Source organism: Mustela erminea, chromosome 2 (genome assembly GCF_009829155.1).
Source record: "Mustela erminea isolate mMusErm1 chromosome 2, mMusErm1.Pri, whole genome shotgun sequence".
Taxonomy (NCBI): Eukaryota; Metazoa; Chordata; class Mammalia; order Carnivora; family Mustelidae; genus Mustela; species Mustela erminea.
In genome coordinates, this window is record NC_045615.1 from 110,825,098 (window position 1) to 110,839,007 (window position 13,910).

General features: G+C 37.1%; 1 protein-coding gene across 1 annotated transcript in view; it reads left to right on the plus strand.

Annotated features, from left to right (window-relative positions):
- Positions 1-296: 296 nt before the first annotated feature.
- The window catches only part of NCAPG (non-SMC condensin I complex subunit G), a 50,834-nt gene continuing 37,220 nt past the window's right edge, over positions 297-13,910 (plus strand). The window contains exons 1-8 of the mRNA XM_032333961.1: positions 297-559; positions 1,459-1,662; positions 2,333-2,561; positions 5,153-5,298; positions 5,577-5,661; positions 7,381-7,573; positions 7,995-8,144; positions 12,846-12,986. Coding sequence (XP_032189852.1) covers positions 449-559; positions 1,459-1,662; positions 2,333-2,561; positions 5,153-5,298; positions 5,577-5,661; positions 7,381-7,573; positions 7,995-8,144; positions 12,846-12,986 — 1,259 coding nt within the window. The 5' untranslated portion in view covers positions 297-448. The remainder of the gene's footprint in view (positions 560-1,458; positions 1,663-2,332; positions 2,562-5,152; positions 5,299-5,576; positions 5,662-7,380; positions 7,574-7,994; positions 8,145-12,845; positions 12,987-13,910) is intronic.

Sequence of the window (13,910 nt, forward strand, 5' to 3'; positions counted from 1 at the left end):
CTGATTCCCTGTTCTCACCCATAGAAGATCCTTTCTTCTTTCTCGCCCCACGCCCAGGGGCACGACCCGGATAGGCCTGGCACCACTACCTCTGCCTGGACGGCAAAACCGCCCTCCGGCAGGTGTCCGATACCACTTCCGGGCAAGCCGACGATCCTCTTACAAACGCCACTTCCCACTCGCAAAACCGCCGCGCAGATCCTAAGCGCATGCGTCCAAAGTGCCGCACTTGAGGGAGGTGGCCCTCTCTCTTCCCGCTCCCGCGGCAGTCTCGCGGTATTTCCTTCTCCCGCGGGAGTTATTTGAATGCTCAGGCGGTAACTCCACCCTGGGTGCTCAGCCGCGGGCCGAACCCGGACCTGAGGCGATTTTGTATCCTTGACCTTAGCTCTGTAGGGCTCCTGCAGCCCGCAGCGGACGAGGCTCGTCCCGGCCGGGTCCCGCTGCCATGGGGGCGGAGAAGAAGCTGCTGCCGGTTAAGGAGGCCTTTCAGCTGGCGCAGCAGCCGCACCAAAACCAGGCGAAGCTAGTGGTGGCGCTGAGCCGCACCTACCGCACGGTAAGCGCGGCCCGGGGGCTCGGCCGCCGCCCCTCGCCCCCCTGGGACCAGCTTCCCCCAGGAGCCTCCCATGACCCTCCGGACTCCAACCTTCTGAACCAGTTCGGAGAGGCCTGGAGGCCTGCCCGACGTCGCCCGGGCACCCCCTCTCCCCAGCAGCCTCCGGCGCGGACCGTTAAATCTTTGTGAATTTGGAAAGCAACGTTTACGAGCACCTGGCGGACCGCGCCGCTGGGTGGAACCGAACGGGGAGGTTCAGCGGTTGTTGTCCCTCAGGTCACCGCCCACATCAGGAACGCCAGAGTCTTCACAGTTAAATTGAATGGAATCACCGAATAACAAATTAACCCTTAAGGCCCGGATCTTTCTATTTATGTAACTACTGTTTGGAGTGGTGCCTTGAGAAGAATAGGACAATGACTTTCGGGAAAATAAATTATTTTGAGGTCCAAGAAAAACTAAGTTAATATACTCGGGTTTAAGGATGTGAGATAGGATGTGAAAAGGTAATTGCTGTGTAAAATTAAGGCTAAAGGTAAAATATGAAAGCCATTGTCGATTTTGGGTTGTTTCATGAGGAAGCTTATTTTTACTAATCTGGCACCAAGCATATTGAGAATTCAAGGGTATTAAGAGTCAAAGGAATCCTTTCACTGTCACTATTCACATTTGTTTTCCTTGGAAAAGTACATTTTTCTGGAGAGAAATTTGTGCAGGGTTTTTTTGTTTGTTTGTTTTTGTTTTCCCTTTGATCGTTTGGAAACTGAACTGAGAGTTCACTAAATAATGATTTTAGTTTTTCTGAGTTATGACTAGGGCTTTCAGCAGTCTTCTGGTACTGTTGGGAAAAAGGGATTGTTATCAGTGCAGTTTGTGAAGGGTTTCTCTTTGTCTTTCAGGTGGATGTTAAAACAGTTTTTCATGAGGAGTTTGTTCATTATCTTAAATATGCTATGGTGGTCTATAAACGTGAACCAGCCGTGGAGAGAGTAATAGACTTTGCAGCCAAGTTTGTTACTTCATTTCACCAGTCAGATACGGAAGATGATGAGGAAGAGGAAGATGGTGGCATTTTAAATTATTTGTTTACCTTTCTTTTAAAGGTATGAAAACTGGAGCTTTGGGGAAGTATTGTAGAAAATTTTGCATATTAAAAGGGCCATGGGAGTTTATATGTCTTAGAGAATGAAATATTTATTTATTTATTTATTTTTTACAGAGAGAGAGAGATCACAAGTAGGTAGAGAGGCAGGCAGAGAGAGAGGGGGAAGCAGGCTCCCTGCAGAGAGGGAGTGGGGCTCTATCCCAGGACCCTGAGATCATGACCTGAGCTGAAGACAGCGGCTTAGTCCACTGAGCCACCCAGGTGCCCCAAGAATGAAATATTTATTAACTGAGAAAATGTCTGTGAATGAGTCTCTGGCTTTTGTAGGAAATACTAGAACTGTCATTGAGATTAAAAAATGGACTTAAAGTAACTGCAGTATTAAGTTTTTAATGATCTCTCTTAGCCAGTTCTCAGAGCATTTTAAATGAGTTTTCTGTTTTAGAAGTAAAGTAAGAATTACTACAAAGAGAAGTATGCTCTTGGAATTTAGCTTATACTGTGTGTATTGTGAGACTTTTAGTCTGCATATGGATAAAGGTAGCATTGTAGTTTCTCTGCGAGTAATGAATTATTTTAGTAATGAAGAACTTTAGTAAGTTTCTGAATTCTAAACAAATTCAAATGATATGTGATTGTAAATAAATTGTGATTTGTTCCCATTTCAGTCTCATGAAGCCAACAGCAATGCAGTTAGGTTTAGAGTGTGCCAGCTCATAAACAAGCTGTTGGGAAGTATGCCAGAAAATGCCCAGATTGATGATGATTTGTTTGATAAAATTAATGAAGCCATGCTTATTAGATTGAAAGATAAAATTCCAAATGTGAGGATACAGGCAGTTCTGGCCCTTTCACGACTTCAGGATCCCAAAGATGATGAATGTCCTGTTGTTAATGGTAGGTGTAACTTCCTAAATTCTTTTTCATTTCCTTGACTTTGTTAAATTCTCTGTAGAGAGCTTTTTTTTCCCCATCTCTCTCTCTATGTAGAATCGTATAGGTCAAATATATATACATATGTATATATGTATATATATTTAATTTATATATGTATTTATAGTTTATATATGTAACCAAGTTATATATATAATTTATATTAATATATGTATGATTTTTTAAAATACCCAGGTAGCCACCACCCAAATTAAAAAACTAGAGCATCATCAGTGCCTTTGAAGTCTACCTTATGTCCCACCCAGTCTCCCTCAGAGTTAATGATTATCCTGAATTTTGGGTTAATTATTCTCTTGTCTTTCTGTTTAAACAATTAACCACATGTGTGTACCTTTAAAAAGTTTTACCTGTCATTTTTGTATGCTATATGAGTCATACTTTTCTGTACTTTCCAATAATATATTTATAATTATAACATTCATCCATGTTGATATATTTACTGTCTTAGAGCATTCTGTTGTATAAATTGTAACACAGTTAATTATTTCTAATAATGACAGACCATCTGGTTTCCAGTTATTTTGCTCTGCAAAAATGGTGTTGTTGCTATGAACTTCTTATCATGGCTTCTGGTGCACAGGTTAAAGAGTGTTTTCTGGGATATATACCTAGGGTGGACTTATTAGCATATGTGCACATTCAGCTTTATTAGATAAGATACAAGTGTTCTACAAAACAGTTTACCAATTAATAACCCCAGTAACAGTACATAAAAACATTCATTGATCCATATTCTCTCCAGTGTTAGATATTGTCAGATTTTAAAATTTTTGTTTATCTGTTTGTGTGTGTGATATATATCCTTTTTATGCATCTTTTCATATATTTAACAGTCAGCTGTATTTCTTCTATATAATGCCTATTAATGTGTTCTCTTTTTTGGAAAGAAATTCTGGAGTTGTATGAATTGTAGATCTTTTTAAATTTTAGATGGCTCTTTGTTTCAACCTCTTTGGGATATCTTCTGTTAGAAATTTACTAATGTCAAAATTAATCAGTCTCTGACTTTATGACTTGTGCTTTTTTTCTTTTCTTTTTTTTGATTTGCACTTTCTTTTGTTTAAGAAATTTTTCTCTGCCTCTGGGCTTGTAAAGATACCATATTCCACCTTTCCATATATGCCTATCTACGACGTTTCGGGCACATTTTCATTTTTCTCTTTGTCCTTGTTACTAGCTTTATAGTCAGTTTTGATTAATATTTTTTGGTGTTAAATGGTACACATAATATTGTATAAAATAAATGTTTAATAGTCAACATGTACTTAAGTATAAAACTGGGGAAAGGGGTGCTTGAGTGGCTCAGTGGGTTAAGCCTCTGCCTTCAGCTCAGGTCATGATCTCAGGGTTCTGGGATCAAGCCCCGCATCGGGCTCTCTGCTCAGCAGGGAGCCTGCTTTCCCCCCTCTCTCTCTGGCTGCCTCTCTGCCTACTTGTGATCTCTCTTTCTCTCTTTCTCTGTCAAATAAATAAATAAAAATCTTAAAAAAAAAAAACTGGGGAAAATTGGAAAAGTAAGGGTGAATAAACATTTACATACAGGGAATGGATTTGGTTTCAGGGAGTAAAACGGAACTTTTTTTTTATAAAGTCTTATTATTTTACTTTTTTTTTTTTTTTTAAGATTTTATTTATTTGACACAGAGAGAGAAATCACAAGTAGGCAGAGAGGCAGGCAGAGAGAGAGAGGAGCAGAGAGAGGGGCTCGATCCCAGGACCCCGGGATCATGACCTGAGCCGAAGGCAGAGGCTTTAACCCACTGAGCCACCCAGGCGCCCCTAAAGCCTTATTATTTTAAAAATATATTGCCTGCTATGCTAGCCTTTCTTCTAGATCTTGATTAGCAAAGACATAATCTTATTGATGGATTTTCCATAATCTTTAGGGCTCTTTGTTTTTAGTTTTAGCCTTTGTGCCTAGTCTATTGACAAATTTCTTATTCTATTTTTTTTTTTTAAAGATTTTATTTATTTATTTGACAGAGAGAGATCACAAGTAAGCAGAGAGGCAGGCAGAGAGAGAGAGGAGGAAGCAGGCTCCCCACTGGGCAGAGAACCCGATGTGGGACTCGATCTCAGGACCCTGAGATCATGACCTGAGCCGAAGGCAGAGGCTTTAACCCACTGAGCCACTCAGGCGCCCCTCTTATTCTATTTTTTAGAGGAAGTTGGCAGAGAAAAATCTTTCGCTAAAATTAAATGTGTAAGACTAAAAAATGAATATTTTTTAAAGATTTTATTTATTTATTTGACAGAGAGACCACGCAAGAGAGGGAACACAAGTGGGGGGGGGTGGGAGAAGGAGAAGCAGGCTTCCTGCTGAGCAGGGAGCCTGGTGTGGGGCTCCATCCCAGGACTCTGGGATCATGACCTGAGCTGGAGGCAGACACTTAACAACTGAGCCACCCAGGTGCCCCCAAAATGAATATTTTTATAAAACATGTTGTCCGATATCAAAATGTGGGCTATCTTATGACTGTGGTTAAATAGATAATATTTCTTTAGTGTACTAAAATGTATTGCTCTATTTTTAGCATATGTTACTTTGATTGAAAATGATTCAAATCCAGAAGTTAGGCGTGCTGTGTTATCATGTATTGCACCATCAGCAAAGACTTTGGCAAAAATTGTGGAGCGCACCAAGGATGTAAAGGAGGCTGTCAGAAAGCTGGCTTATCAGGTAAATAGGCCTAGTAACTTGTGTAGACATATTCTCAAAATATTTTTGAAAAATATTTGGCATGTAATAATGATTTCTTCAATTTTTATGTATTTTTATGAGATTTTTATGGATGGAGAGTATAGATAATTTAGGTAGATTCTTATTACATTGAATGTGTTACCAGATATTAAATTGTTTTGGAAATTCTGGGTTATTAGATGGAAATATTACGAGTTATGAAATATGTAGACTGTTGAGTTTAATGACCACCTTATTATCATTACTATCTCTTTAAGGTTTTAGCTGAAAAGGTTCATATGAGAGCTATGTCCATTGCTCAGAGAGTAATGCTCCTTCAACAAGGTCTTAATGACAGATCAGGTAAGATAGACTTCTGTATATACAAAACATCACTAGGTTTTGCTGTAGTAGATTTTGAAGATTTAGAAAGCATGTGTCCTTAATTATGTCAAGTAAGCTTGTCATTGACTTGGCCTGTCAAAGTTTAGCTGGTTACATCATGTAGAAAACATTTCAAAGGGTTAAAGATCCTGGTAGTTAAAGGAGCGGTGTTTTTTTAAAAATTTTCCTGTGTTTTACAGATGAAGAAACTATGTCTGAAGGCTATATAGCTAATTTATATCAGAGGTAGGGCAGAAACTCTTTTCAACTCTCTCTCATATAAAAAAGTGCTATCTATTCCCTTATTCCCTTTGTGTATTTCTTTTCTTTTTCTTTCTTTCTTTTTTTTTTTTTTGGTATTTGAGAGAGAAAGAAGCAGATGACCTCCCACTTAGGTTGAGGAGGAAGGCCTGACACTGGGTGTAATCCCAGGAATCCCTGGAATATGACCTAACCTGAAGGCAGACACTTAATGGACTGAGCCACCCAGGCACTCTACCCTTTGTGTATATCTTGATAGGAATGTATGCCATGCTATGGAAACAGAAATTAGGAATGATCAGAGTAGCATAATTTTCCTTTTTTTTTTTTTTAAAGATTTTATCTATTTATTTGACAGAGAGATCATAAGTAGGCAAAGAGTCAGGCAGAGAAAGCGGGGAGGGAAGCAGGTTCCCTGCCGAATAGAGAGCCCGATGCGGGGCTCGATCCCAGGATGCTGAGATCATGACCTGAGTGGAAGGCAGAGGCTTAACCCACTGAGCCACCCAGGCACCCTTTTTTTCCTTTTTCTCTCTGTTAAAACTAGAGACTCTGCTTACAGGAATGATGAGGAATCATATATATATATATATATAAAACTAGAGACTCTGCTTACAGGAATGATGAGGAATCATATATATATATATATATATATATATATATATATATATATATTTTTTTTTTTTTTTTTTAAGGATTTTATTTATTTATTTGACAGACAGAGATCACAAGTAGGCAGAGAAGCAGGCAGAGAGAGAGAGAGGAGGAAGCAGGCCCCCTGCTGAGCAGAGAATCTGATGTGGGGCTCGATCCCAGCACCCTGGGATCATGTCCTGAGCCAAAGGCAGAGGCTTAACCCACTGAGCCACCCAGGCGCCCCGAGGAATCATATATTTTAAATTTCCAAACTCCATGAGAAGACTAAGATAGCTTAATTTTGCCGTAGCAAGAAAACTTGAGTTTTAAAACATTGTCAGCAGACTAATGACTGGGAGGATGACTAAAAACTAAGAATAAAGTTTGTTCAGTGATACATGCTTGTATGATTCACTTCTGCAAATAGCAGTCATGTAATAGAAGAAGTCAGGCATCGGGTAATAAAATCGCTATCATAATGTTAGGACTAACACTGTAGTCCGTGAACCCTGTGGAGAAGGAATGCAGAAATTTTTGTAGGCTGTGATAGTGGTTGAGCATTTGGGTTTGGGCCTTTTCCATTTTCATTAGAAGTGAGCAGCATTGTGACTTTTGCAATATTATTGTACCTTTATTTTTTTCTTCAGTATTTTTCTTTGTTCTTAGTCTCTTCTCATTTTTATTATAAATGTTGGTTTTATGTTAACATTAATCTGATAAAAGGTAATTAATACAGACAAAATATAGGAAATGGAAGCTAGAGGGAGCCTCTGTTCACTTATATTTCAAATGACTTAACAGATGCTGTGAAACAAGCAGTGCAGAAGCATCTTCTCCAAGGCTGGCTACGTTTCACTGAAGGAAATATATTAGAGTTACTTCATCGGTTAGATGTGGAAAATTCGTCTGAAGTGGCAGTCTCTGTTCTTAATGCCTTATTTTCAGTGACTCCTCTTAATGAACTGGCAGAAATCTGTAAAAATAACGATGGCAGGTATATTATTCATTACTTGTAATGTGATGCTCAGGAATTTCTACAATTAAAATTAGTTCTTTTCTAGTACTTTTTTGATTACTTCAGACTGTTTCAAAAGCTTTTGTCTACCTCACTTGTGTTTTCTTTGCTCTAGTTGATGACTTTTCTCTTTTATCCTCCTTGTGTAAGAACTCACTACCTTATCATAGACTACTTGAGCTGCATTCTTTTTTTTTCCCCATTTTTGCATTAGCTTACCATGGAAAGTCCAACAACATGCTTCCCTCTTGTATGTTTGCTTGTTTGATTCTTTTTCTCTAAATATTTTCATTTGTGTGTGGGTAGATAAGATAATGACTTTGCAAATTAAAAGGATGCTAGTTTTAAATCAGGTCTGCTTTTTATTTCCCATTTTTTATTCTCTCCCTTTTAAATGAAGGAAACTGATTCCAACAGAAACGTTGACTCCTGAAAATGCTTTGTATTGGCGTGTCCTTTGTGAATACATGAAATCGAAAGGAGATGAGGGTGAAGAATTTTTGGAGCAGATTCTGCCAGAGCCCATAGTATATGCAGAGTATTTACTAAGGTAAAAGTTTTTCTTTTTGTTTGAATTGTACTTTTGTTCCTGCCTGTGTCAACCCTCTAGCCCTCTCTTTCAAAGTCATGCTTGATTGGGGGTCAATTAAAAATCATTTTTTGGCTAGGTAGGGATAAATAGGAATGTACATTGAATCTTTCTGAAGAATATTCTGTGCTGGACAGTACACTGAAAGAGTAAAAAGTCAGTATGTTTAGGGACATTCCTTAAAACCGTTAGGATGTGATTATGAACATTTCTCCATAAAGTTGATAATGAGGATGTGTTAACTCTTTGAAATTGGTTGGCAAACCTTTTCTGAGGGTAGATAGTAACTATTTTCGTCTGTAGACCTGTGTCGTAATGACAGTTCTGTGGGGGTTCAAAAACAGAGAATATATGATGAATGATTGTAACTGTTTTCCAATAAAACTTTTTTCTACTTATAAGGACATTAAATTTTAATTTCATATAATTTTCATCTGTATATATATATTTTTTTTAAAAAAAGATTTTATTTATTTATTTGACAGAGAGATCAGAAGTAGGCCCAGAGAGAGAGGGAAGCAGGCTCCCTGCTGAGCAGAGAGTCCGATGCGGGGCTCTGTCCCAGGACCCTGAGATCATGACCTAACACAAAGGCAGAGGTTTAACCCACTGAGCCACCCATGCGCCCCACATCTGTATATATTTTCAAGTGTATTTGTGTATACATCCATGTGTAAACAAGCTTCCATTTAAAAATGTAAAACTTGGAGCACCTGGGTGGCTCAGTGGGTTAAGCCTCTGCCTTCCGCTCAGGTCATGATCTCAGGGTCCTGGGATAGAGCCCCACATCGGGACCTCTGCTCAGCGGGAAGCATGCTTCCCCCCTCTCTCTCTGCCTGCCTCTCTGCCTACTGATCAATATCTGTCAAATAAATAAATAAATAAATCTTTAAAAAAATAGAAATGTAAAACTCTTAGCTTACAAGCTGTATGAAAACGAGCAGCAGGTCGTATCTGGTGCATGGGCCATACTTTTCCAACTGACAAGGTGAACCTTGGTGGCTAGTTTAATATCAATTAAAACTTTCACTATTTAGCTTTTTGTTTTATAAAGCTTTTCCAAGATTATTATCCTCATTTCACTTTAAAATTACTAAGTCAAACATGAATGCAATTCTTGTCAAAATTCAAATATGTAGAAGAAAAATATGGAATTTTTTTCATCTCCTAATCCCATTTATCTGAGTTATCAATTTAGGATATACACTTTCAGACCTCTTTCTTTACATTTATTTACACATATATTAAAATACATAATTTTTAAAAAATTTATGTAAATTTTTTTAAACACAGCACACAATACATATTTTTGATTTTTTTCCCAACCTCTTATATCTGATCATTATATGTTGGTGCACATAAATTTACCACACTCTTAACAACATATTATCCCATAGTATGATGGCAGTGCTTAATTTACTTCTCTGGTTAATGGATGTTTACTGTGATTCCAGTTTTCACTGATAAAGTTGTGTTAACTCTACATTTTATGTATGTTTGGGATTTTTATGGGGTTGATTCCCAGAAGTGAAATTGCTGGGCCAAAAGTTACGTATATTTTGGTAGATTTTGGTGTGTAGATTTTTAACTTTGTGCTTTGGGTGCATTTTTTATTTTTTATTTTAATTAAAGATTTTATTTATTTATTTGATAGACAGAGATCACAAGTAGGCAGAGAGGCAGGCAGAGAGAGAGGAGGAAGCAGGCTCCCTGCGAGCAGAGAACAGGGCTCGATCCTAGGACCCCGGGATCATGACCTGAGCTGAAGGCAGAGGCTTAACCCACTGAGCCACCCAGGCGCCCCTTGATGCATTTTTTAAAAAGCTTTTTCCATATAATAGGAATTATAGACCTGAATTCTCTTTATGTGGAATGTAGTATTCTGCTTTTGCTTATAATGATTCCACATAAGTTAGGAGGCAAAACTATAAATGCATTTTAATTTGTAGGCAAAATATTGAATCAAAGATAAAGATCTTAAATGTGAGCCAAAATGGAAACTTACAGCTTGAGTTGATAGTAACATCATAAAAAATATGTGTGAATCTACTGTTTCAATAATAATTGTTTCAGATATCACTATTTAATTAGAGTGTTCATTATAATGCTGTTTGGGCCATGTTGCAGTATGTCCAAAATGAGTTTGATGCAATGCTCAATAATATGAATTAATATAAAAGTAGTAAATGCTTATAGAAAGTAAAAGAAAATATGAGGAAGTAAATATTTAAGTAACAGAGGGAGAGCCTCTCCTCAAGGATTGCTTCACAGGATTGCTGAAATCCGTAGTTAAGGAGCTTGCTTCCCCTGGCTCTGAGAAGTCAGGGATTCTTATAATTCCTCTGTCACTTAATCTGTGAGTTTTGAAATAGGTAACTTTTTAATCAACTTTTTTTCATTTATAAAGAAGAAAACTTTGAAAATTATATTTTAATTATTATTGAAAGAATACCTTAGAAATAGAATGGCTTTCTTTTTGGAGCAACATCACTAGATAGGATTAGCTTATTCAGGTACAGAAACAAAATTAAATGGAAAAATTACTTCCTCATAATCTGAGAGAAGTATTTTCAGACATATTGTAGCAGAAAGAGGTATTCAGAATTCTGATATGAAACAATTTCGGGTTACCTGAGGTATTCTTGTAAAGGAAGAAATCAGGGATATTAAATTAGGCTTGCCAAATATGAGGAAGAAAAAGAGACACCAACACAAGTTTTAGAAAGTGACCTTAAGTATAAATTCTTGAAGAGAGCTTTAGGGAAAGGCTTTCTAATTCTTGAGTGCTCTTCATTGTAATGAATGTGTTTTAAAATGGTTAAAAAAATTATATCATGGTAATTAAAAATTGGTGGGTCCATTTTAAGTTGTATTTATGCAGTTTGAGATTTGTACTCTATTAATGAAACAACTACTCTGAACTTATTTAAAAAATTATTTTTAAAAAACTTATGGATGCTATGCATTGTGCTAAAGCTGGAGTGGTAAGGTACTCAAATGGGAGGGAAGGATTCAAAGATGAGTGAAGGTTTTATAGCCTGTCAGAAACCAGGAACTCTAAGCTAATGATTTTGATAATTATTAGCTTCTTTCCTTTAGTTTTATCCTAGAACCCAAAGAGTGCTGATACCACTGAAAGTCCTAATCTCATGGCCAGAGATTTGTGACCTTTTATTTACTCTTGGGTATCATTTTATAGGCGAGTCAGTTTATTCATCATACATAGTTCTGCAGTTTTTATAACTTGATTTTTATTGACATTTTATTTATTTATTTATTTATTTTTTAAAGATTTGTATTTATTTATTTGACAGAGAGATCACAAGTAGGCAGAGAGGCTGGCAGAGAGAGAGGGGAAACATACTCCCCTCTGAGCAGAGAGCCCTATGTGGGACTCCATCCCAGGACCCTGAGATCATGACCTGAGCTGAAGACAGAGGCCTAACCCACTGAGCCACCCAGGCGTCCCAGTTGACATTCTAAAAATGACATTTTTCATCAGGATTGTTTTTCATATTACTTTCAGCCTAAAGGCACCAAATTGTGTAAGCTTAAACTCTTAATTCTACCTTTAAGTAGCCTTTTGTTCACACAAAAAGAGACATCTTTTGGTAGGCTGTTGAATTTTATCTAGGTGAGGCTTATTAAAGACCTTAATTTGAGCAGGGATAGTAAGAATAAAAGGGTAGTTGATGATACTTGTTTAGGAATATCTACACTAAAATAAGAACAATACAGATATTAGTAGTGCCTCTAAGTAAGGATAATACAAATTCATGAGGCTCTATTTATCTGATTTTTTAAAAGGTCATTGCATTCCTGGATAACTTGTATAATTAGTATTAATTATTACTTTTAAGCAAAAGAATAATGGTCAGTTAGGGATGATGAGTGAAGACTAGCTCTTTATGAAAAATTGAGTTTTTAGGGGCGCCTGGGTGGCTCAGTTGGTTGAGCGTCTGTCTTTGGCCCAGGTCATGATCCCAGGATCCTGGGATCCAGCGATCTACCCCCATGTTGGGCTCCTTGCTCAGTGGGAGCCTGCTTCTCCTTCTGCCTCTGCCTGCTGCCCCCCTTGCTCTGTCAAATAAAAAAAATCTTAGGAAAAAAAAAAAAAAGGCGGGGATACCTGGGTAGCCGAGTTGGTTAAGCATTTGTCTTTGGTTTAAGTGGTGATCTCAGGGTCCTGGGGTAGAGTCCTACATTGGGCTCTCTGCTCAGCGGGGACTTTACTTCTCCTTTTCACTCTTCCTCTGTGCTATCTCTCTCTCTCAATAAATAAAAATCTTTAAAAGAAAAAAAAGAAAAATTGAGTTTTTATTAAAGGGATCCAAGACTCTAATTGAGAATACTGGTTACATTGAAATAATGTCACCAACTTGAGAGACATAAATATGTGCTTTTTGAAAATTTCCCATAAGAAATTTGAATCTTTAATAAGTATATTTTCCAAATTCTTTCTGATTCAAGCCCATAAGTTTGCAGCAGTTCATAACAACCGCATAGAGTTTATTCTTTAGGCCAAATTAGTATAACATGGTATAAACATCCATTTGGTTGAAGTTATATGAATTGAAAAAGACCCTTTTCTGACCTCATGGGGGACCTGTTTAATGTTTTTTTTAAACAGATTTTACATTTTATTTATTCTGCTTGTTTTAGTTATATTCAGAGTATCCCAGTTGTGAAAGATGAAAAGAAAAATGATTTTTCCTATATTGGAAATTTGATGTCAAAAGAATTTATAGGTCAACAGTTGATTCTAATTATCAAGTCTTTGGATACAAGTGAAGAAGGAGGAAGGTATGTCTAAATATTAATCCTCATCCTAATTTGCTCTTTTAATATCCTGTATTGAAATATATTCTTGTTATAGTATGATTAAATATATTTACATTTAACCTAGCTCTCTATAGTGCAATAGAGTTTTCTTTTTCCTCTTATACATGTAATATCTAGCAGGAAATACACCCTTTCTCTCTGTGTATACATACGTGTTTGTGTGTGTGTATGTGTATGCACACGCATACGTATATACTTATACATAAATATAATTGACTCCCTGATCCCCCATCTCACCTCTATGGAGTCAGAAATCCACATAAAACTGTTGACCTCTCAAAAACCTAATTATTGGGGTGGCTGGGTAGCTCAGTGGGTTCTGCCTTCAGCTCAAGTCATGATCTCAGGATCCTGAGATAGAGCCCTCTGTGCCCAGCAGGGAGCGTACTTCCCTCTCTTTCTCTGCCTGCCTCTCTGCCTACTTGTGATCTCTCTCTCTGTCAAATAAATAAATAAAATCTTTAAAAAAAACCAAAACTATTAATAGCCTATTGACTAAATGCTTTACCAGTAAGCATAACATAAAAATTGATGTAAACAGTTGATTAACATGATTTTCTATATTATATGTATTATATATCATATTCTTATAATCAAGTAAGCTAGAAAAAATGTTACTAAGAAAATCATAAGGAAGAGAAAATAAAGTACTGTACTGTATTTCTGGAATTGTACTGTACTATATATGTACTATATATGTATATATTTACATATATATATATTTGCCCATATATATATGGGCAAAAATATGCATATAGGTGTTACCTGTGCAGTTTGTATCCATTTTGTTCATATATATGGAAATACATTCAATTTTTTCAGAATAAATCAATAAAATTGCAGACTTTGCTTAAAGATTTCTATTACAGGGGTGCCTAGGTGGCT